A 24,464-nucleotide genomic window follows, 5' to 3' on the forward strand; every position below is an offset into this window, starting at 1 on the left:
GAGGCAGCTCCCCGTCTGCGGGAGCCAAATCCCTAAATTTATTCCAAGTGAAGGAGACGGCATTGACTACTTTCTTACAGCCAGAGATGCCGCAACAAAAATGAGGGTCCTAAACAAAGACCTAAAACGGAAACAAAAAACTTTACATAATTGAATATAATTAGGTAAATATCACAAATAATTATAATCAATATACTCGAATGATATAAATATTATATTAGTACTTGTATCCATAACATGATTTTGATTAATTCTGATGCACCGGATACATTTTACAACAGTAAAGGGACAAGGGAACTCTGTTAAAAACAACTTTACAACAGAGAGCACTGGGCATTTAAGCAAGCTACGTATCATAGAGGTTTTAATCAAGTTTACAATTTAATAATATTATTGAAAAAACATACTAAAGCAACTGATAAGCTGGCAATATTCTATATGTTTCTCAGCCCAGTCGCCAGGAATGTTGGCATTGGACGTTTCTGCAAACCGGGGATACACTGATTAGCCACGTTTTTGCATTCAGTCAGAGCAAGTGTTTAAATAGCGAAAAGAGACACACTGTGCGGCTGGGAGGGGTGTTTGATGGGTCCAACAAACACAGGGCTTTCATTCAGGAGACCATTGTTCGTGCCCCGTGCGTCACATTACAATCAGCTGGACCTAACTATAGTGGTTTTGATACATTATTATGTTGTTACATTATTATTTTAACACAAACCATGATCTTTTCTCAAACATTAACCAAGAAGTGTTGTTGCCTAAGCCTAACCGACGTGGCATTGCGTTTCTGCAAGCGTGATACGAGGCTGATATGAAACGCATTTTTGATTCAGAAACGTTGCCATCCAACGTATTTCAGAAATGTCCAATACCAACATTTGTCTAGCGACTGAGTTGATTTTTGTTATTGCCAACAAATCACAAGTTAGTCCCTTTATCAACACTTTCCTCATCCCCAAGCCCGGTCGTTACTACTGAAAACATAAATCTTTAAAAACAGATCATGAGTATACTATTAAATATGTTGTTGGGGACTAATTTCTGTAGTGGATTTGGTGCGCTGGTGAGTATTTACGGCGGCAGTACTATGTATGTGGAATCAACTTAATATAAACTGCAGTGCCCAAATTCATAATAATGAAGGAACATGTGCAACAGTGTGGCTCAATGATGCATTTTTAATAGTTTTTGGACTGCCAAAAGGAATAAAATATACTATATCAGGCTTTTGCAACAGAGGCAATACTTGTTAGAAGGATCGATTTGTGTTTGGTTAAAGTCTTCGTTGATTTATCCTTTTTTTCAAACCATCCATTGTAAACATCCATTACATCTCGCAGATGTACTAACTGGTTTAAAATTATACCTGCTGCACTTAGTGTGCCTGTGTGGCGCAAGCAGTTTTATAATGCAACGGTCATTTTTTAAATAGATTCCCATTGGCACAATTATTCATGTTATTCAATAAACATATTTGCACTGAAGTCCTATTATAACCATGGTATCTAGTCATGGACTGTAAAAAACAACTCTTGGCTCACTCCCTCGAAGTATGGGATTAATTAAAGGGCCTGCATCTATGACTCAGCCGTATTAAGACTATGTCAAGTTGATGACAAAGCTGTCATTTGTTGATACCCAGGAGGAGGACGTCATATGCATGGGCACTCAGGAATCAAAGGCTGTGTGTACAAACACGCAGTAAGACACACGAGCAATGTGTACACAAAAGCACACACAAACAATTGGGGCTGAGTAATTACGAGAGAATGTCGCATGGTACGCCAACATTTGATAAGACAAACATCATGAATATTCATTAGTTTGTTTATGCTCCCCGCGTGAGAAACAAAGGCAGAAACCGCTCCGCAGAGATGTGTCATTGGCACAAAGCAACACGCAGGAACGAACACACGAACACTGACAGTGAGATAAACACACTGATATTAACACACTGCCACACAGACATTAAGCGTATGACAATCAGAACCAGGCACATCCACGTCCACACAGAAACGCTAGGTTAATTTCACACACACACACACACACATCCTCCGCCTCTCTGTAAAACTCAGTATCTTCTCCAACTTTGTCTCTGTAACTTTCCCTGGGTTAGTTTTAAAACCCCTCAAGGTCAAGTCGGATAATCAACTTCCCGCCCTGTGTTGCTTCATTAGCACCACTGAGTGATATTTCCTCTGTTCTCTTCCTGTTGTTTTTCCAATTGGTCTAATCTCTCTGTGCCCCAATATCCCGCTGTAATCCGAGAGCTGTGTTGAAACTGCCTCCAGTGATCGCCGCGTACGCACTCACCGACGCCAATAAACCATGCACTTGCTGATGCCAGACACTCTGCTGCATACATAAACACTACTGACATTGGAAATACTTCATAATATATATGTGAGGGAGACGCAGGTAAAAAAAAAAAAAGTCAGTCCATTAGTATGCATATGCAAATGCATGTCTTCATAATGGAGCAGGATCCTCTCGCCTGTGTGATCCATCACTGAAACCACTATGTTTGATGATCGGTTTGTGGTCATACGCCACAGCTCATCGTGCATCCGTCGTCCCCGGCAACCTTGGGGAGGACAAATGGGGAGCCGAGGATTGCCTTAGAAAGCTTCATAATTGAGATCAACCCCTCAGCTCGTCACAAATGAGAAGACAATATTATAATTACTCCTCAAGCGAGCGGTTTCTATTTTTCCATTTGCCTTTTATCTTTCCGCCAGGCGGTGGCCATATGGTGTATTGTTTATGTGCTTTTTTTGGGGTGTGCTGGTGTGTGTGCGTGCACGTGAGAGGCAGCAAGTACAGCTCAGAAAATCCCATTAAGGAGGATATGTATCGGTTTGCTGTGTTATTCAAGGCTTTCTGGGACATTAGTACCGACATATCTTTCAATGTCAGAGCAAGCGGCAGAAAACAAACTAATCTGCTTCTCCTTCTCCCCCTCTGCCTCCTTCTCTTCTCCCTCTTTTACTTGTTTTCTTCCCTCTCTGTCACTCTGCATCAATCTCTGTCTTACACGCCCCCTTCTCTCTATTTCTTTCCTCTACTCATCCCTATGCTACAGCAAAGATGCAACATTTTCCTTCGTCCTTCTTTCTGTCCTTCTCTTCACACCATGCAAGTCTGAATTGATAAGCTATCTGTGCGTTTAAAGAGTTGGATACAAGTTTCAGTTGTGCTCAGTGTTACGCTGTCAATCTCCAAAGTTTGAAAAATAATAGCCGTTTCTGGATCAGCGTTCCTCCACTATCTTATGTACTCAACAGCGGCAACGAATCAAATCCCAAACAACACAAACAAGTAAACAAACTCCAGGTGCTTGCTTTGTTCTCAGTTGGTATAAAACATGCAAACACTTGCAAAAAATCTGTAGGACAATTTCTCATTGAAGCATTATGCTTGTCTGTTTCAAAGGTGCCGTGTGCTGAGTACGATAGATTCCAGTAAATGTCAAAGTCAAAGTTTATTCTTGATTCTAACCCGATTTCAGTACTTCACCACAGTCGAAAATAGGGATGTCACGAGAACCGACACTTCGGTACCAAGTTGCTGCCGAAATTGACGTTACCGTCAGGGCTCGAGACTATTGGCGTCCCTTTGCACCCTGTTTTCCCCTTGATAATGCTACATTGTGAATTACAAATCTGTGTAATCTTAGCTCCATGCAGGATTGTGCTGCTTAACAGCTGCAAACGGCTAATGTTTACTAGCTCTCGTCCTGCCGATTTCAACACGGGAGGTGCCATTGATTTACATTATGATGTGGTCAAGCTCTATTCAGTTGTGTATTCTTATGTTCAAATGTAATCTTGTAAAATTTAGTTTTTGGCGAGAAACTTGAATAAATCCAGGAGTTTGAGGGAGATGTTTTCACAGTGATATAAAATAGATAATAAGAGGGAATTATGAATCGTTTAACTTCCTGACAAATAACGGTATGGAAACGGTATGGAAACGGTAATAAAGAAGTGGATGTTGAAGTACATGAGATTTATTGTTTTACTTTTGTTTTTTACTGTGGTATCAAATTGGGTATCAAGAATCATGGAATTTCACTGGTATTGGTATCGACAACTAAATGTCTGGTATCGTGACATCCCTATTGCAAAATATGATTGGGTTTCTGTACACATACAGTACATTACCTAGAGAGCAAATAAAAGGAATTAATTCACTTCTGTTATTAACACAGCAAGTCAACAACAGCTCTAACGGCAGAAACAATTTCTAGTAAAGAAGAAAAATGAAGAAGACAGTTGAAGACATTTTGGAGCATTGGTAATGTTGAAAGTGTTGATGGTTCTAAAGCGCATGATTATACATGACAGACTATGATATCCGAAACCCATTAACGGCTGCTCATGAATTGTATCTGTCTGACATGTGTTTGTCTTCTGGAGGTTATGGCGTGCATCTGTGTTGGAGGGATGACCTTAACGGAATGCACCAGGTATCAGGTACTGGTAAGTCTGGTTCATCTTCTCACCCGATACAGTAAATGAAGAGAAGTCAGACAAAGCCTCCTAAAGATTTCCAAATAAACTTAAATTGTGCATAAATCACTGGAAATGCTCATCTCTGAGCCAACCAAATGTAAACACAGAATGTAGACCCTGGATTAGCCATTCATGCTAACTGCGTAGGGATCTACTTGCGAGGCAACAGTGTACGGATGGTGACAACTACATTCAAGTCGTGTTTCCATTCAATTGTCAAACAAACTTTTGAAATATCGGAAACAAAGAATTAGTGGGTTTTCCTTCAACTGGTTTGGAGCTAAAAAAACTCGGCTACAGTGTAGTTTGGTCAGAAGTAGCATAGGCCATGTTTCATGCTGTCCGGACACAAAGGCATTTGCACATTATGGGAATATCCGAGAAGACGGCGACAGCAGAAACAGCTGATCGGTCATGTGAGTTAAATGTTCGCTGTGTCAGAATTTATTCAGCAAAGGCGTTTCCATATCATTTAGCGCATCACGACCAAATCACCTTAAGCGAGTGTAAATTATTTTGATCCTAATTCAGAATGTTTATCAAATTTTGCCGTTTCCATACAGCTTTTCAAATGCGATGCTTCAAAGTGTGCACAAAAATAAGTCAATGGAAGCGTGGCTATAGTTTCATCAGATTTTACACTGATTCAAATGAACTTTGTTTGTTCTGACAGGGTAAATCCCACAACTTTATATGAGTAAGATACAAAAAAAAAAAAATACTGTAAAAGTATTCATCACAAAAATGTCTCTGTTTCTGCCTAACTTTTAAAGTATCACATTTTTTTATTGAAAATGGAGGTAGTGTGTGATGGGAGAATTAATTTCTCCGCAAAGCACATGAATATGTACTTACTCACCTATAAAAAGACAAACCTGGCTAGATCATTATCACATCAAGTTAATGAGATTTCATCGCTAACAGCTTTGTCTTATTTTAAAGGTCATGTCTGTGGGTGTAGTAACCCAACACAATGTATGATAATAATAAAACGGATCTGGGGAGTCACATGACCTAACTGCACCAACAATCTGATATTCGTATACAGTATGTTCCTTTGAGCAACACACTGAATCTCTAGAGGCATGAAAATTTCCCAAAGGAGATCAATAAGCCATCAGGTTCATTTTATCAACGCTCAGCATGCTCACATTAGAAAATCTCGCCTACTTGAATGCTAACCATGCAGTTTTTTTTTCCTCTGAGGAGCATTCGGTTTAATGTTGCTATCTGACAACAATCTCCAGTTAGTAATATCAGGAGCATGGACATCCACAGGGGACAAGCTCTCACTGATAATAACCAACACACACACACACACACACACACATGTTTCCTCCTAGATGTATCGGCATTGAATGGAATGAATACATTAAAATGCTCAATGTACTTGGTCCATCAGCCATGAGTCTGTTATGAATCACACACACACGCGCCATCATCGACACACACATCAGTTTAATTTATGCTGGATTGGCAATTCTTCTTTAAAGACATGAAGCCAGAGCAATAATAAATGTTGTTAGTTAGATTTATCGGAACACTGTCCTGCATTAATGTGCAAATGTATGTGTTGTATTTGTGTGTGTGTGGTGCCTTTGGTTATGTTGTGCCTCGGGCCCACCCTTCAGCACTGAGCATTTCAGAGAGCACATGACATAAAGAAGAATAATATGGAAAAGAAAATAGATAACAGGGAGAGGAGAAAAGAGAGAAGCCTCAGAAAGAAATCAGAACAAATATAAATAGAGAAAGACTAAAAAAATAAAGATAAGGCATGCTTTGTGTGGATGTTTGTGTCAGTGTACTGTGTGGATTTTGTATTGTACTTATTTTTTTGTGTAGCTCGGCCTGTCTCTCATGTACATGTTTTCCAATGATATGTCTGTGTTACTGGTGTGTGCTTTGGAATAATATGTGGATGTCTGTGAGTTGAGAGACATAATGGGCACGGCATCTACTTTCTAAAAAAGATACTTATTTTCTGGGAATTGCTTCTCCTTTTATAGCTGCAGCTTTGCGCGGCTTATATTCTCTCGACTAAAATATGAAGTGAATAACACACTCTCATCCGTCCCATCAGTCACGTGACGTGCCTTTACTTCGGTCCCAGAAGATCATTAACAAGTTTAATGTCTTATGTTGAACTGTAATGCACATAATGGCAGTAACAAAAACCATTAGCAAATTGTTAACAGTGCTATGTGCTGAGTGCTGCGTTTTGTGTATGGATAATGGACTCCCTTGTAGGCTCTTTATATTGACTGATGTCTAATTTTGGCTGAAAAGAGCAAAGGCAGGAAAAAAATAGTCTAGCTGTTTGAAGCTGCTCTAAAACAAAAGCCTGTAATCAGAGGTGTTATGTGCAGCATATTAAAACATCAATACAGGAAAAAAACATATTTATTTGCATATTTAATTGTATAAATTCCTATATAAATCCTATACGTCCAACATTGAGGATACATTAAAACATTTTGAAATGATCCTTATGTCATTCACTCCTGTAATTGTTCCAATCCAATCTTGTATTGCTCCAACTACTATCTAACTATAAAGCAAGGAAGCTCATCCGATCTACATCACACTTGGTGGGTGTATTGTTTGGGACCCAATGTAGTACAATTTAACCAGATGGAGGCACTATAACAATGAATAGTACATTCTGATGTGTAACTTTTGAGTCTCAGAAACAAAATTCTGTCCAAATCTTATTTTTTACTACTCCTCCTACAAATTTTGAGCAATCGTCACCAAATTTGGTACAAAACATCTCTGGACCAAGCCGGATAAAGTTACTTTTTTGGATTTTTGATGTTCCATACAGTTTTGCTATAGCTGGCCCTCAAAATTAGCTCAAATGCTGTGGGCAGGGCTTTTGTTGCAAAATGTCATATCTCTTGAACGCGTTGGGCTATTGGTGCCACATTTGGTGTACAAGGTGAAGATATGATGTCTGGGTGACCTTTGGTTGATATGTGGCGCTGTAGCAACATCATCTATCTATAAAGGAAGTATTCTCTGTCTGTCCGGCTGTATGACTGCCCTTCACATATCTTGAGAACCGTTGGTTGATTGGTTGATTTTATTCATGGATTATCAGACAAAGAAGACAACAAATATCCAATTATAACATGTTAAAGTCAAAACACTTATTTCCAACGTGGTCCCAAGATGTTAGAAGACAGAGAAACACAACGAAGCACAAAACATTTAACATAAAAACAAGACAAAACAAATCCTGAAATCCAAAACATGTCACTACAATTCAAGAGAAAGAGAAAATAACTCCCACAACAAAAAACAAGGACAGCTAAAATATCAATTTTATTCAGCCAATGAACTTCACGCTTGGCGGGTACAAGCAGCCCATAGACAAACTGAATTTCTGGGGGCCAAGCGATTGGCCCATTCTGGACGGGCACGCGCTCTGAAAGGGTACAGCACTAGTAGCACCAATGACAGAAAAACCACAAATGAAAGTTGAAGTTAAGTCTCTGAAGGGTAGGATGACTTTAAATTAAATTAGGATACTGTATTAATTATTATCCTAGTCATTTCATGTATCATGGATTTAAACTTAAAAGTAAAATAAATTATGGACTTCAGATCAGAAAGAACACAAACAATCTGAAAAGGTTGCAGAGGGATAAGTGGAGTAGCATTTACTAAACCAATGAAGTTATTTCAAAGTAAAACTAATTATAAGCTCTGCTGTGTGCAACTGTTTTTAATGACCTGCTATGTCAATGACGAGACTTGGGATGCATATGCTCAGAGCATTTGCAAAACATAACTGAGTTATTCATTTGACATGTGATGCTGATTTCCTAAATCTATACACTGCCTGTCTTTTCCTTTAAAGTACTCAATCTTTACTGACAGTGTTTGATTTGTAGTTCTAGTTATGTGCGCCTGACACTTGCATAACTAAAAGAGGTTGGACTTTGAAAATCATTGATCCTATATCACTGAAAAGAGCATTAGCCTAAACAGTTGTGCTTGTTATTTTTCTAAATTACATACAAATGCATTTACAGCCAGTGAGAACTTCAAAAGACTGCTTTTACCTTTGAGTGTGAACCAGTTTACCTCGAGCGAAACATGACCGAGAGCAGTCCATACCATTTGATCTTCGGCTGTGTCCTGAAACAGAGCACTAATTTGAGCTTCCAGCAGCTGCGGGTACATCAGACAGATTTGTCTCGCGTGAAAAAACATGAAAATGTGTAAACTACTTATAAGGAAAACACAACACTTTGAATATTTGACATTATTTCTGTATGGTTCTTGTATTACTGGAAAACTAATCCACTGAGATCAGTTTAGAAATTACAGTTGAATTTGACTTTAGTGTGCACTAGATTGATACATTTTGGGTCATATAAGTACCTTGACCCTGCTTGCACTAAAGTAAGGGTTTTTTGTTGATCAATTTGTTTTTTTTTAAACTAATTTATGTACTTGTTAACAATTAAACTTCTGCTCAGGTTAATTCCATCATGGCCACTTCTTGTCTCTGCTTGTGTTAAAACAGAATTCGTGCACTCTGCCCAACACAGGGCAGACTGGGAACAGAGAGTATTTGACATGCTGGATGAATGCTACAGCCAGTGGGCAGCAGGCATGGACTGCTCACTCTATGGCAATGCCAATAAGCACAAACACACACACACATTCTCACACACACAAGTACTGGGTGAGAGAGAGACATGGAGGCTTTGAAAACTACACACACACACACGCACCGAAAGCTTCACTAGCAGCTGGTGTTGTCTTTACAAAAGCTACACCGCACACACCATCCATCCACACAGACAGACATCAGACGGATACACAGTTACACACTATGACCGTAACTTTAGCACCCTTGGGACTCTCACACAAGTCTGTGTGACTAAGAGACTGCAGGAGAGAAAACGACAAGAGAAAGAGAGGAAAAAGAAATACGAAGGAAGGAAAAGCTGAGGAAACAAAAGAGAAAAAAAAGAGAGCGATGATGCTGCCCTTGCAAACACCTTATTACTCCAACTTAATGTACTGTAAAATGTTATACTCTTTTCCTTCGACACCGGCACCGGTGTGGCTATGAGCTGTAAGTGCTGCACTCAGGTAGACAGACATGGTGTGGGATAAGACACATGGCTCTGTCAACACAACGTATGACAGCATTATCCCGGGCAATGACGCATTACTGAGGCAAGAGAGCACACATTTTGGGATGTAAATGACAAGGGCTTCTCTGTGACGGATCACACGTTGTTGCTCTATTTCTTGTACAGTGTCTCTCACTAAACATCACTTTGTCACAAAAAAAAACCCGCCCACACCCGCCTGCTGTTTCCCATTAGCAAACCTTCAACCACCACAGCCACAGATGTCTTCAAGTGTCTCCAGTTCTAACCTATCTGAAAGGCTGTAGAAAGGTTTCAGGCTAATTCCATCCGTTAATTTGCTGTTCTATATAAAGCCTAACTTTACACGTCAGACTCCAATGCCTCTTATCAACTGACTGAACACCCTCAGCACCAGCCCGTAATGGGTTGGGGTGGGTGGGAAAAAGCTGCCTGCAACCTTGAAGGGAGGTGGATTCTCATCAGTGCGTTTAAAGCAGGGAAAGATAGAGAAGATAATTTAACGTTAATTAGCATCTTGTCTACAGGGGGTAAGAAAAGGAAGGGAGAAAGAAAGGCGGACACTGGGGTGATGGGGAGAGCGAGAGAGAGAGCCGCCTGAGGGTGCTGGTGATAGTTCTCCTTTCTCTTGTCTTTCGATATATTAGCTCTTGTTCTCTCTCGGCCCCTGACTTGCTTCTTGCCTGGAGTGCCTTCACAAATTAATGACACTGTAACCAGAACATTAGTCGGGTAATGAAAGACGTGGCACAATCAGGCAGTGTGCGGGCACAATAGGCTAATAAAAAAGTGTTATAGATGAAATATAAAGGGGTATTAAAATGAATAATGACATCATCCCAAACAGTTAAAAACCAATAACAAGGTCCGTCGTCAGCTTAGTCTTATTTGTTTGTAATAAGCAGTAAAAATATAAAAGACAAAAACAAGGTAACAGGTATGAGTTGATATAAAAGCCACACAGCAGAGGAGTCAGCAGCACTCGTTGTAGATTAGTTACTGATTTCATATTTCCCAATAAAACATAATTAGGGACACACTTTTGAAGTTCAGCTGGATGTCAGCTATAGCCGTGTTCACATTCCACAGCAGTGCACCATTATTGGTAGCTGTTGCTGTTTGCAGAGAGACACAAGAGCTTAAGAGCGAAAGCGAGATAGGAGAAAACAATTGTCTGCACACTACTGCATTTGTAAAGGTTAATGATGAACATCAAAAACCACAAACAAGAGAAAAAAATAAACGAGTGGTTAACCAACGCTGCAGAATAAAGTCGTTATGGGTAAGACCTGTGAGTGTGTGTGGAATATTACAGTGGTTGGCTTTCTGTGACTCGTGAGGCAATAATTGAGACCAGAAGTGCCCAAGGAATAAGACTGTAACCACGCCATGCATACACACAGCCTCATTATCCTGAGCCACGCTCATCTCACATCTCTGGCCACCCCCGATTCTCCCCTCTCCTCCTGTGTGCTTCACTCTCACTTCCTTTGGCTCTCATTTACACCTAAGACCAATTTTCTAACCTGTGTTTTCATTCATGGTTGTTACGGGTGGGACCGTTTTATACCAGACTTCATGAGCCGTAGGTCAAACCATTTACAAAACATCACACCATGTGACCAGTATATATACATAACCTGTTTACATCTCTGTATTTAATCCATGTTCAGACCTGGCATTAACATGCGTCTTGGGTGATCCGATCACAAGTGGACAGCTCTGACTACGTCTGTTCACACCTGGCATTAGATTGCGTCTCCATTAGCATCTTGAGTGACCACTTGTGATCGGATCTTCCCCGCTCTATATGCAAATAAGCATGTAGTAAACACATGGCTAATACAGCAAACGTTAAGACGTAAAAGTACAGGAATGTCAGTAGTAATATCTTGCGGCCCATACCGCCGCCTTTACCAGGCAACAGCGGGGTACAGAGAGCCGGGGATGAGAGCTGGCGAGCGGGCAGGCTTTACGCATATACATTTATTACATATATTTCATCCCTATATTTTAACTTCTGCACTATTTTATATCTTCCGATTTTTTACTTGTGCGTTTTTCTTTTTATACATATTCAAATGAGCATTATTGGAGGGAGCCTGAGATCTAAGATTGTCATTGTAAACCACTGCTTCTCTGTAATTGTTGGGCATATGACAAAAAAAGAACTTGAATATTCATTAAAACAATGCTGAGGAAAACTTAATAAAGCCAATAAATCAAGCTTTTGGTGATGTTCATACCTCTATGTTTAGCCAGTTATTCAATTGTCCCATGTCCATTCTTTTTCACTGAGTGCCCTCCTGTCCACCCTGCTATCAGAGATCAGTAGTCTGTTGTTGGCCATAGCCCAGTCCTTTTGCTCGACCTGGGACTGAAGTGTGTTGACGGCTTGGAGAGAGTTTCAGTTTCTCCCTTTGCTCCACTTTCTCTCTCTTCAGCCTTCTCCATTTTATTCTCCCCACTCTGTAAACATTTCCCCTTTCCATCTATCTACTGTATATAGCCGCCGCATCACTTAGCTGTACCTCCTTTTTAGAGGCCTGTAACATTTTAACAGCCAATAAATATGCTAACATAACAAAATTCCATAACGTGATAAACTCCTGAAATGATAACACTTTATAATGATAGTATTTGCCGGTATCATAATAACTTTTGACATGACTGGACAGAAAAAAAAGAAAAGTCATTGTTAACTTTATGACATCACCCCAGATTAATTGGATGTTGCTCTGCTGACAGCAAGTGAAAGCTTACCTGAGCAGAAGGAAAAAGGCTGGATATGCAGCGCTATCAGCAATCACATTTTATCACAAAACATTACGATTTGCTGGAACTGAATTCTGCTGCCAGTGTTACTTTGCACTTGAGAACAAAATACGTTTGACAGTTTGATTACACGATTGGATGACAATTTTATTACAAAAATAGTTTGAGTCAGTAATGCTACACACAGTCAATAAGTTAAACTTTACGTGTAACTTAACCATTGATAAGATATCGTATTGAGGCATTTACAGCATTCCTTTATCATGTTATTAGAGACACTTTTTTTACTGCCATTTTGGGTAAACAGACATCTATTACAAGCCCCTGTCCACAAAGCACAAAATCGGAATAACTTATTAAGTCTAGTAGACGTGTTCGCTTGGTCAGCGACTCTGCGAAAGCTTCTTCATATTAGCGTTGCCTCTAAACTGTGCACATATTAGACACTTACGTCTTAGCGAAGACCACTTCACTGGATTAATGAGCTCATTTGTTTGAAATATTGCTTTCTTCATTAGCCTGGATTCTATAAATTATTCTATCAATCGCTTCAGGCAAGTCTGGCAAATATAGAGAGAAAAACACTTGTTTTCATAAACTAACAAAAGCTCTGAGTGTGTGCACATATGTGAATACATCTGGCAGTGTCTGTGTGTGAATGAGAAAGAGTTTGTTCAGTAAAGAAACATGCTACATATGTTTAAGTTTGTGCTTTTGGTTGTTGGTGGCTTTACTTTTCGCTGTTTCTTTGCCATTTCCTATCAACAGTCAACGTTCGCTTCTTTCAACCATTACTGTGGTCGTTCCCTAACCTGAACCAAGTGGTTATTACTGTAACCATGACGACAAAGGTCCCCTAACCTTAATAAAGTAGTAATTTTACCCAAACAACTAGGGCTGTTAATCGATAAGAATATTTAATTGTGATTAATTGCATGATTGTCCATAGTTAATCACGATTAATTGCAAATTAATCACACATGTTCTATCTGTTCAAAATGTACAGTTGTGAAGGGAGATTTGTCAAGTATTTAATATTCTAATCAACATGATAGTGGGTAAATATGTTTGCTTTATGCAAATGTATGTATATATTATTGGAAATCAATTAACAACACAAAAGAAATGTTGGCCAGAAACCCTCACAGGTGCTGCATTCAGCATACATTCATAACATGGCAAACTCAAGCCCAACAGCCAACAACAGCTGTCGGTGTGTCAGTGTGCTGACTTGACTATGACTTGCCCAAAACTACATGGGATTATCATAAAGTGGGCATGTATGTTAAGAGGAGACTTGTGTGTACCCATAGAACCCATTTTCATTCACATATCTTGAGGTCAGAGGTCAAGGGACCCCTTTGAAAATTTTGCGCAAATTTGGAGCGTTATTTAACCTCCTTCTCGACAAGCTAGTATGCCATGGTACCAATGAATTCCTTAGGTGTTCTAGTTTCATATGATATCAGTATCTTCACTCTAGCTTTAAAACTGAGCCCACTACAACCTCCGAAATATCGATTGCGTTATGCGTTAAAGAAATTAGTGGCGTTAAAACAAATTTGCGTTAACACGTTATTATCGCGTTAACTTTGACAGCCCTAGTTTAAATCTAACCAAACCTTAACCATAGCGTTCTCAGATCATAAAACTGATTTACTTTTGCAACATTGGTTTGTAACTGTTTTGGAAATACAGACAAATGATGTCATCTTGTTGATAGTGGCGTCAGATCAGAAAAAAAACTTATAAGTGTTGTTCCAGAGGGCATGGACAAACAACAAAATCCTCCACTAACCTTGTCCTGGCAGACATTATAGAAAGCATGGAAATTGAAAATGATGGAAGACTTGTTGAGAGTTGTAATGGGTAATTTCAGGCTGTTACTAGGATACCACCAACTTCTACACATGTGGATTAAGGTCAAGTGCAGAACACTGATTGCACAATGCTCAGCCAAATAGATTGGACCATGACTTCAGGTACATACAAACATAATGTACATTTCCAAGAGTGAAGAAGGAGCAACAGTAACAAGGAAACTTAAAGAAGGAATACAATTACTTTGCAAACTTTCAAGGCAACTGATGTGCAGCACTTAAGCTTCAGCATCCAAACTTGTCCGTGGCTGTATGTGTGTCAGAGAACGAGAGCTGTGTGTTTTTATCTGCTTCTGCATCTGCACAAGGGCTTTTTTTTTGTGCCAAGCCTTGTGCCATTGGTTGTTTACAGGTTGTTTACGCTGGAAGGAACAATTCTAAATCATTAGTGAAGGGAGCTAATTCTCCTTTTAAAAGCCGCTATTCCAACACTAATGGAAATAGTGTTTGACAGAGTGAGTGAGAAGACAGGGGCAGAGAGATGGGGTGGGGAGAAAAAAAAGAAGCTTAAAAAAGGAAAGAGGAAAATAATGTGAGGCAAAATTGGAGGTGAAAAATGGGAGAATGGCAAAAAATGGAGGCTTGAAAATGGTAAATGGGATGAGAGGGAAAACAAAGGGGCAGTAGAGGAGGTAACTGTGGAGTAAAGGGAGAGAATAAATGGATATAAATTGATAAATGTGGATGCAGAAGATGATGGGGAGCAGTGGAGAGAGGAAGAGGTGAGATAGGGGAGGAAGGACAGAAAAGGGAAATATTGCCTGGGGTTGTGTGTCTCTTTGAGTTGTGTCTTTGTGTGTGTGTGTGTTGCTGCATGCATCAGCATCACGCTCTCCCATTATTTTATCTACCCATCTTGCGAATGTTGGACAGAGACAAACTGTGTGTGTGTGTGTGTGTGTGTTTGCGGATGCAGGATATGTTTGAGTAAAGGGACAGAATACGGGGAAGAGGTGAAAAAGGGGTCAGACAATTAGGACAATTACTGGCCAAGTTCCAAATTACGGATGTCACTGGTGGCAGAATATAATTCCCATTTAACGGTTCGTTTAGCTCTAAAATGCCAGCCCTAGTGTAATAGATGAGATCTGGATGAGAAAAAAAAAAAGTGGAAGTGGAAGAGTAGCAAGTGTGCGTCTGTGTGTATAGCCGTGCGTATGTGTGTGCGTGCGCCTGTGGTTCACAGAGGAAAATGCTGTTGACAGTGTAATTTGATGAAAGCTGACAGCTAATTTATGAAGCATATTTTTGGGTAAATGATTTTCCCCGGTTCTACTTCCTCAGTCATTCTAAACTGGTAATTGGATTTCCCTTAACTTGCAAGGTAGTGAATTAGGAGTAAACTGGTTAATGAAGGACTGACTGTGTGGTTGTGGGAGGGGTGTTTGCCTGTGTGTGTGTGTGTTCACACAACAGCACTTTAAGCTTGAGTGTAAAAAAAGAGCGTATTAAGAAGGTGTGTGTATATTTGTGTTTCCCTCGCAGGTGTAGGTGCCATCTCTCAATGCAGTGGGAGTTAATGGCAAAGTTTTGCTCTGCTGCACTAATACCCAGCTATTACTTACCACCTACTGCTTTATTCCTCCTCAGTCAATCAAGGACCATGCACACACACACATACACAAACACACACATACGCGGGCATACATCTAACAAACGCGGAGTCCTCTCTCCCTCCCTCACCCTCTTTCTATCTCCTCTCACTCACTCTAATTGCCAGCCGTGTCTTGTCTTTATGAAGCTATCCCTAAGGTGGGTCTTTGTGTTTATGCGTGCGTGTACTAAGTGTGTATGTGTGTGAGAGAGAGCGTGTATTAGTCAGAGGAAACAGAAGAAAAAGGCAGAAACGGTTCTGACAATGACAGCAGGCTTGTTATTCTCACAGTGAAAAGCACACAGCGCTGTGAATAAGGCGCACACACACATACAGTATATTGATATTAAGTACCAATCTTTGCACAGAAAGAGCAAAACAAGAGTAAAACACAGCTGCAGTCCCTCCTTTCTCCCCTTCTCTATTGCTTAAAAACTATTCAAAACCCTGTTTGAAAGTCCACTAAACCCAACCACAGCACAAATCAAACGTATCTAATCCAGGGCACACCTTACACAACTCAACCGTTTCACCAGCCAGCCTAGCTAATCCAAACCAAACTGACAGAAAACCCTGCCAGGCCTTGCTCAAGCACATTACAGCCAAACTGACTGAGTCCAAACAAATCTAAGCCAAATGAATGTTATCCAAGTTAATCTACTCAGAATGAGCCCTGCCAGGCCCCAACTCATTTCCATTGGTCTGTTTCAGTACTATCATCTGTAGTGCTAGATAAAGACAGGATGAAAGCAACAGTCAAAGATACAGATGGGTGACAAATTAAAGGAAAAAAAACAACATATTGCAGGGATGGAACCCTGGAATTCAATTGTGTAGCCTCAAATAACATAAATGAGGCAATACTGATTGGAAAAATAAGTAAGTAAACATTTTATCCAGTAACACTGACACATATCAGCAGCAGTGTCAGGTTGGAACTAACTGTTTTTTAATACAAACTTTTAATAAACAGCAGAGCGCCTTCCCTGTTTTTTTCCCAAAAAACAACCTCCACACTTGTTAATTTCTGCAAGCTTCCTATCAATCTGCTTTTCGATCTCCAATCTTTTTTTTGCTTTTGCAGTTCGACAGGAACTTCTGATTCTCCACAGCCAATTCTTTGTTGATGGGAAATGCTCTTTTACAGTAAAAATGGCCTGTCCATGAGATAGGACAAGTAGAAATTTCACCACATCCAACACTGTGAAAAATGATGCTTTTGTCCCCATTGTCTCATATAAACTTGATCTGTTTTGGGGACAAATTCCCTGAAGTTAACCTGAGTTGGTTTAGTGTGGCTTCTACTGCAAATCCAATATCAACCCAAGAACTGTCTTTACTTTCCAATTCATGATCAGCCCGTCCATTGAGATTCCGACAAGGTTCATGAATCTGATCTCTGAGAGCAGCTTAATTTTCTCTATCCAGAGCTGATGTATTAGATCTTCACCCCAGTGTCGTCCTATAGCCTGATATGCATGTCTATCTGTCTAGCCTGTAAGTAGTGGTTCAGGCTTTCATTAAATAATGATGTATGCTTTGATACTTTGGACAAAGTCAGTTACTTAAAGTAAGAAGCAAACCCAGATGTACATATATATGTGAAGTTGTGTTCACCGCATGCAAATTTTGGTTGTCGGGGAATATGACTTGAAAATGGCTTGTTTCTTCACACAACTTGTAGGAATTGTGCAAATTAGTCGTCTTAAAGGTTCCGTATCATGGTCATTTTCAGGTTCATACATGTATTTGGTGTTTCTACTAGAACATCGTTACACGCTTTTATGTTAAAAAAACACTTTATTTTCCTCGTACTGTCAGCCTGAATATACCTGCACTCCCCTCTGTCTGAAACGCTCCGTTTTAGTGCATTTCAACGGAATCGCGTTGCTAGGCAACAGCTTGGGGTCCATGTTTACTTCCTGTCAGCTGATGTCATTCACATACATTGCTACCGGAAATAAACTGGGACACATTTAGAATATTTACATTTAAAACTGTGAAATGGTCTATGTATTGTAGATTTGTGACATCACAAATGGACAGAAATCACAACAGCTTGTTTCAAAGGCACGGTTTCTCAATACAGGCTGTGTGTATTTCTCTGTGGATTGAGCGTTTTGATACTTTCACAGTATTTATATATCACTTAAACCTGCTTTATAATATAAAAGACATGAAAACCTCACTTTTTACAATATGGGACCTTTAAATGTCCACAGTACCGCTGCAGTTTAAGGCTTCATGTTTGGATACAGCATCCGAAATGGGCATTTGCTTAGCGGCAGATAAAAGACAGGCTGGTTGCCGAAGTGAAAAAGTGAGCGCTGATTTGTGTGCATCAGCAGCAGCCTGGTGCTTCGATCCATTAGCATGGCTAGCTAGTGCTGCCTCACCCACATTAAAAATGACAAATGTTTTTCTACACAGTCCACATTTTGCATATCCCGGTTCAAGGCATGCCATACACTTGTCCATGTGAAACCAAACATTATTAAATTTGCACTTTGCCTAGTGCAAATTAACATTTATCTCAGTGCAGAAAGGACATTACCTCATGCACAGAACACAATGTAGACGTGAGTGATTCTGCTCTAACTTTAAAAGTGACTTGATTAAAAAAACATAGGGATTATCTCAACTGATCTTAATTGAACCACATATACGGTAGATATACATGTAAATTATTTCCATGACTTTTCCAAAACTTTGAGGGTTTATTTATTTTCTCAAAACCTTTCCAGGCCTGGACATAGCTCATTTCAAAGTCAATGACTTGCCCAGGTTTTTCATGTTTTACTGTCTCCATCTGTAGCATCCCCAGACAAAAGGAGATGGGGAGAGAGTGTTGTAGTTATTATGAATTTCCCATCAAATGCTGACTACGTGACAAAAAGAACATCCTGCCTGTCTCAGTGCTGTGTACTCGTGTGTGAGTCAGTGGTGAATAAAGATGCCGTTCTCAACCCTTACCTGGAGTGTTGAGCAGTCTGGACATGCGACAGCTGTAGGCGATTTGCTGCTCACAATATTCTGCACTTGTGGTGATGGCTGTCACCTGGAAACACAGGCACGGATATGCGTTTTCATTTTATCTTATTCAGCCAGACAGGACAATTTCATGTAAAAGCAAATTATTGAGCTGTGAAATGAAACAAAGTGCAATGTAATGTTGTTTTAATTTAGCTTCCCGTGATTTAGAGAAGCTGAAAATGGAACAAGTGATCCACACAAATTAGGAGGGAACATAATTACATTAAGGATATGCTACTCAAGCCCTGTCATCCCATGGAACACAGTGGTCTTGTACACACTGCAGGTAAAAACTGCCGTCACTCCTTCATTGGAGCGTTGGAAAGTTAAGTGTAAAGTTCACACACAGTTTGCTTTTGACGGAGAGTGACAACTGGAAAAAGCTGGCTAGCATCCTCATGTGACCTGTGCAACCACTCACAAGAACGTATCGACTCCTTGGTAGGAGAGAACAGATTCATTTAGTCTGAGCTGTATTTTACAAAACCACAGCAGACAAGTGGTAGAGACATGAGGTGGAGCACTTGTGTTAGATTATCATTGTGCATTTAAAAGAATTAAGACGGTGTCATTATATGACGCTGCTGATAGTGTAGGTTTGTCAGGGGACAGGGACAGCATAAATGTTAGCATGGTTACTCACTTCACTCTCAATGCCAAGGACTGTAGAAAGATGGGTAGTCACTAATACGAACAATAACAAGCAAGAATGTCAGAATACATCACAAATCCATCTGACTTTTTACATTTGATTATATTGCTCATGTTGGGGATATGGAAACCTCAACCCAACTTGATCAGGTTGCCTACTCCTCTACTTGATTTATAAATCATGGAAACTGGTAGGGATATCACGATACCAGAAATTTAGAAGTCAACACCAATACCAGTGAGTTTCCACGATTCTTGATACCCAATTCAATACCACGGTAAAAAACAAAAACAACACAATAATGTTTGCACATTGTTTTTTGCAAATTTAATATTCATCCCTGTTGATTAGCCTCAAGTTTCTCGCCAAAAACAATTTGAACACAACATGATAACGTTATAATTTATCATCGCTGAACTGAATAGAGCTTGAACGCATCATAATGTAACTTAATGCAACCTCCGTACATTAGATGTTAGCTATGTTACTTAGCCAAGCAGGACTGTACTGTACACCAGCTGCTTACAGCTAACGTTAACTAGCTCTCCTCCTGCTGATTTCAAGACGGATTTGTTGTTCACAATGTAGCATTATCAGGGAAAGTTTTGATCGTCTCAAGCCCTGTACCCCGTTACCTACGGTACTGTAGAAAAACAAGCATTTTGGCAATCGACTTGGTACCGGAGTATCGTCTTTTGCGACTGGGCAATCGAGTTTCACTTGATTCTCAAGAGCACTCCGTCAGCACTGGACTAACTTAACAGAAAACGTAATGCACAGCTCTGCTAGCTCAGACTAGCTGTTAACAATGCATTTGCAGACAAAACATGTCAAAGGGTTAGTTGTAAAGCTTCAACTAACCAACACTGATTGACTTAATAAGTGGTGTTTGGCTCCTGTGTTGTGCCATCATGGGAAAAGTGACTTGTACAGTTCCAATTTACTTCTGGTACTTTGTTTTTAGGCAGTACAGACTGAGGTGTCACTGTGTGGCTGTTAAGTAGGCGTACTCCCATGGTGAGACTTTGGTGAGGCCGAGTACAAGGCCTCAGTCGACAAATATCCGCACGTGAATGCCACGACTGTTCTTTGTGGATCACTGTGAGTGACTTGTAGGAGTCCATTAAAGGGCGATTCTTTCCGGTGTGTATTGAGTGAGAAAAACAAAGGAGCTTTTGATCAGCAAACATCTCAGAAGGCAGCCTGACATAGTAGAAAATGTTGGCACAGTGTAGTCTAGGGGAAAATGGCAACACAATTCAACGAACAACCTTGTTGGAAACTGGTTTTGTGAGACTTGCCTTCAAGTGTGGGATATCATTAAATAGATGCTAACTGTGTTGATTGAGAGATTATCAGCCACTTTGAAATCACATTTTCCAAAAGAGGATGTCGATATAGTCTCTTAGCACGAAACTAAGAACCTGATGACTACAATTTTCACAATATCATATTATACAAATATAAAATTATATACCTTCTTGTTGTTTCCATTGTATTTTCATAAAATAATAACACATCACTTTTACTTTGTGTTTGGTTCCAGGCATCAATATCTTTTTTATCTGCTTTCTTGATTTGTTTTTTAGGTGAATTGTAGAAAATCGAAAACCAAAACGTTGCAACACAAGACTTTCTATGCATAATGTAAGTGTCAGTGTGTCTGTGTGTGTTACCTGGTCCATAGAGGCACTGTAGTTGACCTGTAAGACGGTGCGTCTCTCTCTACTGGAGCCAATCACTGCAGTTTTGGGTGGCAGGTTGTTCATAACTGTCGTCCACACTTTGTCCTCTACAAACACAAACATATTAGCATGTTAAGAATTATTCTTCAACTGCAAGAATAAACCTGATAGATGTAGTACATCTTTTGTTTAAGTATACATAGATTACACAAACAGTAGATTTACCCAACTCCATGCACACACACACACACACACACACACATACACAGACAACTGGCTGTCATGGCAGTGACGTTCTTTCTGTGTAATCTAAGTTACAGCTATGTGACTCCAGGGTTTAATAGACACTTCTGTGCTGTTATAACATGAGCCAGTCACTCAGACATCTCCCTGTTCATTCACACTGTCAGTCAGGGAATATGTGTGTGTGAATTCCAGGTCTCGGAGGTGTGTGTGTGTGTGTGTGTGTGTGTGTGAGAAAAAGAAACTCTTAACATTTCTGAGGTATGTGTGAGTGTGCTATTCAGCGTGACTAAGGGGGCCAGCCAGCGGAGTGCAGTGACATTTCATTAAAAGTCTCGCCTTTGCTCTGCCTGCGTGCTCTGCTGTTCCAGACGATCTACTTATTCCGCTCTCTCTGTGTGTGTAAGTGTATGTGTGTGTGTGAGCGTGGAGTTGGAGAAAAGATGTGTGTGCGTATGATTGACAGAATTGTCACTCAGACCGTTGGAGCACTCTTAGGTTTGCATAATAGGTCCGTTTCATATGCGCTTGTGGTGGGTGTGTACGTGTATCTGTGTGTGTCTGTGGTTGCTGCTCCTTCAGAGTTAGATGTCAGTAGCTGTGACGTGTTGCCATGGAAACCCCAGGTAGAGCAGGTTAAGAGTGCCGCTGTCTGAGGTTAAGAATGAGGAGGGCTGGAGATTTTTCTTCCCTCACAGGTCACCAGGGCTGGACAGGGAAGTGTGCACACACAAACACACAGACACACACTCACACACACAAATAGAGATTTTGGGCTCTCCCCCGCACACACCTGTCATGTTGCAATTGACTTTGAAGGGGCCTAGGGGTCCGCTGCCGTCGGGGTCGATCCAGTAGGTGTCAGAGGACCTGCCCTGATGCTTATAGGCTTCACATGATGGCTCATAGATAGCTGGGGGTGGGAAAGGGGCAAAGAGAAATAAGAAGACAGATGAGCGGGAGGAGGAGGAAACAAGACTAAAAATCCAAAAATCCATAGCCACTGAGGTTGTTACGTGCATGACACTCCAGACTCAATAAAATAAAATGTTGGATAATGCTGAGTGACAAATACATGAAAAATGAACAAAATGTGTTGCTAAAGTTTATAACAAAAGCTTTGTTCAACACCTGCAAAGAGTTTGTTCTTGTGTAATGTATAACAGTAAAACACATCTGTTTGCTTATTTTACACTGCGTCATGAGATATATGTCTATTTTGGAAAATATCCACATTTTGTGACAATGATTTCAAACAGCACTGTTGTTGGATGGATGGAAAATGGAGAGACAGCTTTGCTATTCTAACATCTTTACAAAAATGTAAAGGTTGGCCTGAGGGTGGTGGCAGTGTTGAGGTCATGTTTTAATCCAAAATCAGAGGGGTTGATCCTCTGTAGTGTTGTCATGTCACTGGAATTTCTAACTTTGATACAATATCTTGAAAAATATCGATATTCAATACCATTTTTGATACCGTGGGGAAGAATTGACCCAACCATGAGGGCGTCAAATTTAAAATTTTTATTAAAAGAAAAATAGCGGGTACCCGTGTATCGATACTGCGGAAAATGATTATTGAAACAGTTTCAAATATTCAGTATTGATATTTCGATATGTTGGACAACACTAATCCTCTGGTTAACACGAAAGTGTTCAGAGATTTGCATGGCAGTTATTTTCATTTTCTGTCCTGTCGCTGGAAAAGAGTTCATTACAGTAATCCACTCAAATCTATTTTGTGATATCTTGGGTCGGGTGAGGAATCACAGTGTAAGTCATGATATTATACTACTACTATATGCTGCCCACAATAACAACAGTATGACAATAAAGATGATACACCTCCCCAAAGATAGCCCGCATGTCCACATTTTAATATATTTCTTTCATGTACTGGACCAAAGATGAATGAATTTGTAGAATTTCGGGATGGATCTGAAACATCAATGTCCAAAGTTGTTTTCTTTTTTTCCCTCCTTCCAGAAGGCAATTTCATGTGGTTGCCAGTCTCTATTCAGCGCCTGTCAAGGAGTGGTGTCTTGTCCCACACAGTCTAGCAATCTATCTGACAACATATTGATGCTATGTTTGTGTTGATCTACACACACAGACAGAGAAAGAGGGGGAGGGAGGAAGAATTTCAGTTCAAAGAGAAATGTTGGAGTGAAACTTCCTTGATTGAGGCAAGACTGTTCACAGGCTTAATACTGAGTTTAAAAAGAAAACAAAACTGCCTTTTTTCTCTCCCTTAGCTCTTTCTTATGGTTTCTGTTTTTGATCATCCTTTCTTCCATCTTTCTTTTCTCTACATCTTCTGACTACTTCATTATTGGTCAATTTTCTCCATGATATCCCTCTACTCATCCAGGAGTTCAGTGATGCAGTTGCTTGCTGAGAGGACGTGCTCTTCCTCTCTTGGGAGGAACTGACCCTGCTGAACCATCTCACAAGGTTCTGAACAAAATTGTCGAGGCACTACTTCTGGTTCAAAGCCATTGGTCAAAGGCTGTAACACGATGGGAGCTGAATAACCAGCCCTTCTCTCAGGATTTCTTAACAGCGCGGGGACACAACAAAAACTTTCAAAGGCCAACAGAGAAAGTTAGAGATCAGAAATCACGTTTGGCTAATTTATGTTCAGAGTAAAAATGCATAAAATATCCAGATAAAAGCTCTGCAACACCTACGCTTCACTGTAACCTTTACCTGAACTGAATTACAGTCATTAAAGAAATGAACTTGAACATAAATCTAAATTGAAGTAGTATAAGAGAAGATATCAGTAGCTTGTAGCCTATAACTGGTAAACCAACCACATCCAATTATTTTTTAAGACGCCACAAAATTTCGATCTGTTAGCATTAGAGCCCGACTGATATGGAATTTATGGGGCCGATATTAGGGAGTAAAAAAATCTGATATTGAGCTACCGGCCGATAAATATATA

The 24,464-nt window shown here is 40.0% G+C and overlaps 1 protein-coding gene across 1 annotated transcript in view; it reads right to left on the minus strand.

Annotated features, from left to right (window-relative positions):
- The window catches only part of cntnap2a (contactin associated protein 2a), a 396,601-nt gene that overhangs the window by 105,407 nt on the left and 266,730 nt on the right, over positions 1–24,464 (minus strand). The window contains exons 16-18 of the mRNA XM_037756451.1: positions 22,308–22,427; positions 21,263–21,378; positions 18,875–18,959 (exon numbers count right to left, since the gene is read on the minus strand). Of these exons, the coding sequence (XP_037612379.1) occupies positions 18,875–18,959; positions 21,263–21,378; positions 22,308–22,427 (321 nt within the window). The remainder of the gene's footprint in view (positions 1–18,874; positions 18,960–21,262; positions 21,379–22,307; positions 22,428–24,464) is intronic.

The sequence above is a fragment of the Sebastes umbrosus genome, chromosome 21, assembly GCF_015220745.1.
Source record: "Sebastes umbrosus isolate fSebUmb1 chromosome 21, fSebUmb1.pri, whole genome shotgun sequence".
NCBI lineage: Eukaryota > Metazoa > Chordata > Actinopteri > Perciformes > Sebastidae > Sebastes > Sebastes umbrosus.